At 36.2% G+C, this 8,203-nt stretch overlaps 1 protein-coding gene across 1 annotated transcript; it reads left to right on the forward strand.

Annotated features, from left to right (window-relative positions):
* LOC105173334 lies at positions 6,746-8,203 on the forward strand. The gene is made up of 5 exons (XM_011095036.1): positions 6,746-6,921; positions 7,039-7,297; positions 7,420-7,495; positions 7,578-7,649; positions 7,749-8,203. The coding sequence occupies exons 1-5, from the start codon at positions 6,746-6,748 to the stop codon at positions 8,201-8,203; spliced, it is 1,038 nt and encodes a 345-aa protein (XP_011093338.1).

The following is an 8,203-nucleotide window of genomic DNA, read 5'->3' on the forward strand; positions in this document are numbered from 1 at the left end:
GAATGCTGTCTTGTGATGTCCTTGAAACTAATAGGAATTTGTGGTTTAAGTCGAGATTAGTAGGAGGAATCAACACTAGTGGCGTGCAACAAAAAAAAATAATATGAATTGTGTCCCATTGATTGCATTAAATGAATAATATTCAATAATCAACACCGAAGCCCATGTGTGAGCTTTTGAGCCAAAGCACTTCATTTAGTAGTCCTCATACATTTCTTTTGATTGAGGGTATCAAACATAGTGTGTGTATTCTATAACTTGCTTGGGTTATACATTTTGAGACCATATTCTTGTGAATTGGTGTATGAAAGTGATAAGGACATCTAGAAATAGCCAATTGACCTTGGAAAGAGCCTACCCAAAATTCACCCCTAGAAAATTATTTTAAGCCTAAACCACATTACAAGTTAAATTATCATTTTCTTGGTTATTTCTTAAAGATATTTTTGAACCCATTCAAGAGGAAGATGTCGAGTCCATTGCTTGTAAGTTGTTATGGAAACAAAATAAAATAAAATGACTTAAGTCTCATACAAGAGATTCGTTGCAAACCTCAAGGAAAAGATGGAAAGGAGGAAATTAAGAAAAAAATGATCAAAGGAGAAGAAAATATGATGGAGAAAAAAATAATTAAATAAAGTCAGAATTGAATTGCTTCAAGCACTTGAGTCAAGTTGAAGAAAAAAATGAGGTGAGCAAGCAAGCAACTCAGTTGACATCATCCTTTTGAGTTCATAAGCCAAAAATTTTACATCTTCTTGTCATACCCTGTCCTAAAGCCCCGTTACAACCATGCTAAGACCCATTGATTTATGCACCGATTCGCATTTTGTAGTGGTGGAGATTTGATTCTCAAGCAAGCATATGGCAATGACACTCTATTGTTTTAATTTGAGGGCAACCCAATTTCTTAAACACTTTTCAAGTGACTTGAGTGACACCCTCGTGAGAGTGTTGAAACTTGTTTTATTTGAGGTTGATATAGTCAATACGATACTTGTGTGTTGAATGTGTACTACTAGTGCTTATTCTCAATATTACTATCTCCTCTTAAACTGCAAAGACATATTGGTTAAGAGACATGCTTGACTAACGTGAAGGAAAATTTGTAATTGATCACTTCAGAAATTTTGAATCGAGACATATTTGGGGACAAGTATGATTTTGGTGTGGGAGAATTTGATAAAATGTTTTTCGTCACTCAAATGCATGCCTAATTCAAGTATTTTAGAATGAATTTATTGTATTGATAATCGAATAATGCATCTTTTAGGTGAATGATTGATATAAACCCCGTTGGAAGAAAAGAGAGCCAAAAAGCCCCAAATTAAGCCAAAAAGTGGTTAAGAAAAGATGAGAAGGAAACAGACTTGAGCATCCGATAGGGCGTAATCACATCCTATTCAATGCTTGAGTCTATCTGCACAAAAAGTGGGCATTTGAAAAGTTTTTTTACTGTGATTTATTTTCTTTTCCAGACGGCAAGTTGAAAGGCGAGAGATGACTATTTTGCTGCTATAAAAGGGGTGTGAAGGCTTAATATTAGTATCCAATTTCATATTTTATTACTCTATTAGTATAGACCATCTCTCCTCTTCTCCTTTCTTTTTAGTTTATATTTTTCTATATGTTTTTAGGGTTTTCTACACATATGATGTGTGGTTGATCTGCTTTTCTGTTCAAGGAAAATGTTAAACCCAATTGTTATGTTTTAAGATCTTAATTTTAATCTTATTTCATCAAGTATTTCTTGTCTTGATTTACATCTTATGGAATGATTATTATTGATAGATCTGACAATTTGATTCGATATTAATTATTCTACTGTTATCCATGAGTTCAGTGATCTGTAATTGTCATGAATGAGTGGTATGAGTAGCAAACAAATTAATTGTGTGCTTCGCATTATTTATTTGTAGGGACAAGAAAATTAGGTTAGATGATTACAGCTATCTCAATTATTTGATTTAGGTTCAACTGTTTTCATTGATGTAAATATTATTGTTGCTATCGTGCCTAGTCACGAGACAATAAGTTTTGATTTAGATGCTTGGGTCAAGTCAGTTACAATAGGAAAATAGAATTTTATTATGGTTGTCCTAATAGATCTCAAAGTTGAATGCTTGGTTGTGGAATTAATCTTGTGCGATCATTAATTAATATAACGATTGGGTGATACACTCCCTTGGGTCGAATTCATCTCTACTAATTTCTTCCTCATAATTTATCTCTGCTTTCAGTTTAGTGTCTATTAGTTAGTAGTAATTCTTAATTCAAACTCCCCCTCCCCATTTGGTTACTGCAACTTGACCGCGAAATTAATTCGTAGTTCCTTAAGGATTCGACCTGGTTCCACTACTGCTACAGTTTTAAGATCAATGATTAATTTTGATGGGTTCGACAACCGATCAGTTACTAGGGATGACCGACATATGGCAAGATCCTAGGAGGCCACTAGGTGCCATCCGTGCATTGGGAAATATATAAACCCCTCATTTGTGAAGATTTCATGTAGGCTAAATGCATAAAACCCCTATCACTATGTTTGTGTTTTGTTTTTGGCCCATCTCAAAGATGGGCCAAAAATTTTACATGTTTGGATCTTTTTTTCTTGCTGTTTTCTGCCATGTTTTAAACTGATTTACTTTATTTTGCAAATATAGCCCACGCTAATTCTGCAACTAAATTACAGAACATTCAGGCAAAAGAACGACTTCCTACGGCAAAAGAACATCTTCTCTCTACCTTTCATTTCGACTCCATCGTCGCCGTTCCGATGACCCACCGGCCGAGATGTATACCCGTCATCTCCCCTCCTCAAGGCGAACATTCCGGTATGTTTCGATTCAATTTTCATCCATCTTTTCAATGTGTATTATATTGAACCACCTTGTACATTCAAGCGTCGATTTGCAACTGTTTGAACGCCTTACGCCCGTGAACCACCACCATTCGTCTGCCCATCGTCCGTCGAGGCCAACGGACCCTCACCCATCGAGTTTCGACAACTGTACGGCGAGATTGAGCTTCTTCACCGAAATGCCGATCATTTCACCGCCAAATTTCTTCACAGTTGATGGTGATTTCACAAAGGTTGGGTGATTTTCTATGTATTTTCGAGTGAATACGGTTTCAATTTTTTTTTCTGTAATTTATTGAAATGGCTTCAATTGAATTATTGAATCAACTGTATCACCATTATTATTACTGCAACCGAGCATGTGCTCTTTTAGTTCGTTTCTGACTTTTTACCGACATATTATTAGCTTTTCTTTTATTAATTTTTACCATACTGTCAGATACAACAGTGCTTGTATATTGTATTCATACATGAATACATCGATACTTTCAAAATATTTCACTGTTTCGCCCGTGAAACAATAATGGCGAAGAGTGTACTCCTGCTTCTATATATTTATGTAACATTAGATGAATTTTGCACTTTCATTCTTTCCTCTCATTCGCAAACATTGTACGAGTAGTCATTTTGGTTACTTTGGTTAGAGTAAAGCATCGTGTCGTAGTTGTTTACACGCTTATTTCGTTGGAGATTTTCGTTGGTGGTGGAGTTTTGTCATCCATCTAACATTGTCCTTTACTACTTTTTGTGATTAAGGTATGTATATGAACTTTAGCTTTGTGGATATTTGTTGTCTGTGTATGGATTCAATCGGGTATCATAATATTGAGATGTAATTTGCTTCTACGATATGGCTTTGTCTGCAATTTGGTTAGACTTTGTCTAAGTTGGAGAGGAGTTTATGTTTTAGAATTGATATAGCATGCTTTTGTTGTAAATATGATGCCATTTTGCCTTCAAATGGTTTGTGGATTTTGTTTATGTTGGGTTAATTCATATATATGTGTATCCAATGTCTCTTTTGGTGGTCTCTTGTAAATTGATTGCTTTTTGTGACTTCCTCTCGATGCCCTTTATACAGTTTCGATACCTCATTTGGGCTCCTTGATTTAGGTTCTATTATTATAAGGTCAGCATTTTTGTAGTTTCATTACTTGAACTGTATTCTTGGCACTGTATATGAGGAGTGAAGTTTCTTTTGTGATGCTTTTCGGGGGAGTTCAGAGAATTAGGTACTGCTGAATGAATGTTTTGCATGTTATTGAGCAGGATTTTAGTCTCAGCTTTAGGTCCCCACAGAGGGGGTGAAGGGTAGCTTTTTTTCATTCCATCTTTTCTATTTTCCAGTTGTTTATAGCACCAGGAATCACCCATACTTTATCCATTTAGGGCCTTTCGTAATTCATCTCCCCTAGGCACTATGATTGATACTCATTGATGTATAGGTGATTTGTGTTCTAATCTCACCCACCTGGAAATTGGCAAGTGTTTGGAATGATTAATTTGGTAATTGAAGATCTTTAACTTGGTTTCCTTGAGTATTTACACAATGTGGTTGCTAGAACTGATTTGGAAGTTCGCATTACATGTACATCTGTTGTTTTTTCTTTTATAGTAAACAAGCATTCTTGATTTAGGCCTTATTTTGTATGAACTAAGTGAATTATTTATTTTATAATTTTGTATTCTTTTTCATCCTACCTGTATGGTTTTTTTATAAATTTTTAATTTTTAATTTTTATATAGACCAACTTTTGAAAAAATAATATACACATGTATCTAGTTATTGGATTTTTTCTTTTTGAATTTCTTTTTTGTTATCAAGAAAAGTAAGTAAATTTTATTTATTTTACTTGGAGGATCGAAAATATAGAGAACAAGGTCGGCCCACGTGCAGCGGACAATCTCTTTTAGTATAAGTACAAAAGGCATGCTCAGTCTTATTTGCTAATTAATTACTGACACTCATTAACCTCCTCATTTTAAATATGAGACCAATTGTTAAATGGTAATTTAACAATTTAACTTTCCATAGCCAGTAAAATTTAGAGATTGTGCCTAATTATATTTAAAAATTCTTATAAATTATATTTTAAAGTTTATAATAAATGAAAATTTATTTTAAAACTAAATTCTTAAATTGTTTGTGTAAAATGATATAAGCAAATATTATCGCATATCTTTTTAGCTTATGAGGACTTCTTTTAAAAAGAATATATATATATATATAGCATATACTTAACATTATCTTATATGATGTTTTAAACATTTATAAAATGGACAAGTATCTTCTTTCAATGAATTGCTAGAAATCAATGTCTGAAGGATGATTTTTTATCAAAATATGATCAATTATTTAAGTAAAGCATATTTATGTGAGATTAATTCAAGATTCATATTAATATATTTTGGCTAGTAAAATTATTATGTGTTATTTTTATTTTCTTATTAAATATTAAAACTGTTTACATAGAGTTATCTTGATTGAATTTTAAAAAAATAGCATATAAAACAAATTTTGATATCATGAATTAGATAATAAATTTGAATTAATATGATTCTACAACCTAAAAAATGTTAGGAATAACAATTTGATTTGATATGATTAAAATTAAAAAATATTAATTTTTTTTGCCTCGTTGCAAAGATGCATCGGTCGGACAACATAGGTTCTTCGCATACGCCTTGTGCAGAGAAAATTCATTGGACCCAATATATGGAACAAATTTTCATCGAATTTATGCATGAAGAGTTTGTAAGCCACCGCCTGCAGTCATCAACTTTTTCACCCTCTGTCTGGACTAGTATAACCGATAGGATGAATTCGGCATTCAGCCCAAGCTATGTGTTTACCCCGGAACAACTCAAGGGTAAACTGAATAGGATGCGTCGTGCATGGCGCTTGTTGAATGACCTTGTGAATAGGGGAACTGGGTGGGGGTGGGACTATGATCGGAACACTATTACAGATGAGTTTGGACGTTTGGAGGAGCTTTATCAGGTATTAACTTTTTCTATCTTAAATTTACATATAATGCGTACCACACCTAACATCTTGTTTGACCTCTAGTATAGAAACATTCCACGTTTGCGACGTACATAAATTGCCTAACAACTGCCTAATGTAGGAAAATTCTGAGTATAAAAAAATAGACATGTGCACCCAAATGTTCGCAAGGAACACCGCACAACCAACCCGAGCAGCCCAGACCGTATCTATCGAGGACGATCATCATATGATGGGTGAGAATTCAGGCAGTCGCCGTTCGCGGGAGGACTATGAAGATACATCATTCTCCGACTACAGTCGATGCCGACTCCTGGCGGATACTTTCCTACTCCAAAAGCTTTACATCACCATCTAGTAGCAAGCGCCCAACAAGGCGCGGGATGAGCGAATTGCACAACAAGAAGTGTGAGACACTGGACAAGTTGCAAAAGTCACTGCAGTGAAAGATTGACAGAACCGGCCAGAAAGCTACGGAGTATCGAACGTTGCGTAGATGAGTTGACAAAGTTTAAGGATCTGCCTGACATAATCTTCACCACAGCATTAGAGCGTTTTCATAGTCATAGCACTCGAACGATCTTCCTCCGTTTAGATGATGAGAACAAATTACGCTGGTTGTATTCATTGGGAAAGTAACTCATGCTTGTCATCTTGGACGATCATGGGTTAAATAGGTATTTGTGTTTAATTGGTATGTTGACATCTCGGACGGCCATGTTATCCTTAATTGGTGTGTTGTCACAATCGTCATGGGGCTGAACATCCCTACTCTGTTACTTTAAATTATTTGTCAGTTTATTATGATTGTTGATGCTTATTATCTCAACTCGAGATCCCATATTGTCGTTATTTTTTAAAATTTCAATTGTAGAACCATGGCGAGTGCGAGTGATAGAGCTGCTGAGTATACAAATTCCTCTAGTGACAGCCCGGATACACCCGGGACTCCAAGCAGCAATGAATCTGTTGTCCCTGAAGAGTTTTATGCGTTTAAAAATTTGATATGCCCGGAGTTGTTTAGAGAGACTATACCTCGTAACACTAGTGCGCTGTAAGGCGAAGGATGGGTAGCCGAGACAATGACAACCCCACACACTGGCAGGTTTTACGACAATATTCGCATGACAAAAGCATGCTTCTATGCATTAGTTGATGCGTTAACTTCTAGGGGATTGCTGCCTCATGGTCAGACCTCGAGAGTGAGCTCCATTGAGGAGGTTGCACTGTTCATGCAAACGATTGACATGCATAAACGACAACGCGACAATATGGAGCGATTCCAACACTCACTTGAGACTATTCACCGTAGATTCCACCGGGTGCTTTCCGCTTTGTGCGCTATGGCACCCGAGCTAATCACTTGCCCCAATTTTACAGACACTCATCAAAGGGTGGCTAGCAATCAAGATTTCTACCCATACTTTAAGGTATAAGTTGTATCATCATGGGTCTACTAGAGTTCGCCTTGCATTGTTGACTCTTTACTTGGCAATTCATCCATATAACTAATCTCTGGTCATACTTTCACATTTTTTTCAACGAATCATAGGATTGTGTCAGAGCGATGGACGGTGCATTGGTCCCTGCATGGGTCCTGCAAATAGATCAGAATCGATATCGATCTCGTAAAGGGCGACTAGCATAGAACATTTTTGGCTATCTGTGACTTTAATATGAATTTTACGTATGTGTATGTTGGGTGGGAAGGAAGTGCAGCTGATGCCCGTGTCTTGAACCATGCTATATCACAGGACCCAGCTTTCCCTTTTCCTCCAAATGGTGAGTAAACTGGTTAACACAATTCCATTATACACCATTAAAGGGGGACTAGCAATTCTTATATTATCAATTCTGATGTTGATTTATGAAGTACTGCAGGCAAGTACTATCTAGTGGATGCTGGATTTACAAACTACCAATGTTTTCTTGCGCCTTACCGAGGTACTAGATACCACCTAGCCGAGTATAGGGGCCATGGTCGCCGATACCGTACCCCACAGGACCTATTTAACCATGCCCATTCTCGTTTGCGAAATGTAATTCAACATTGCTTTGGAGTACTGAAAAAGCGATTTTCAATATTGCAGTGGGGGATGCCGAGCTACCTTCTTCAACACCAAGTGGATTTAGTTATCGCTTGTTGTACACTTCACAACTTCATCCGTAGGTTCAGTCATGATGACATCATTTTCAACGAACCAGAAGATGAAATTCCTCCTGATATGGATGCATTTTACCATAGAGGATATCCTACCGTGACTGAATTAGAAGCACAACGTATATTCCGTGACAACATAGCGATGCAGATGTGGGCATCTTATAATCCAATGTAG

This window comes from Sesamum indicum, linkage group LG11, assembly GCF_000512975.1.
Source record: "Sesamum indicum cultivar Zhongzhi No. 13 linkage group LG11, S_indicum_v1.0, whole genome shotgun sequence".
Classification (NCBI taxonomy): domain Eukaryota; kingdom Viridiplantae; phylum Streptophyta; class Magnoliopsida; order Lamiales; family Pedaliaceae; genus Sesamum; species Sesamum indicum.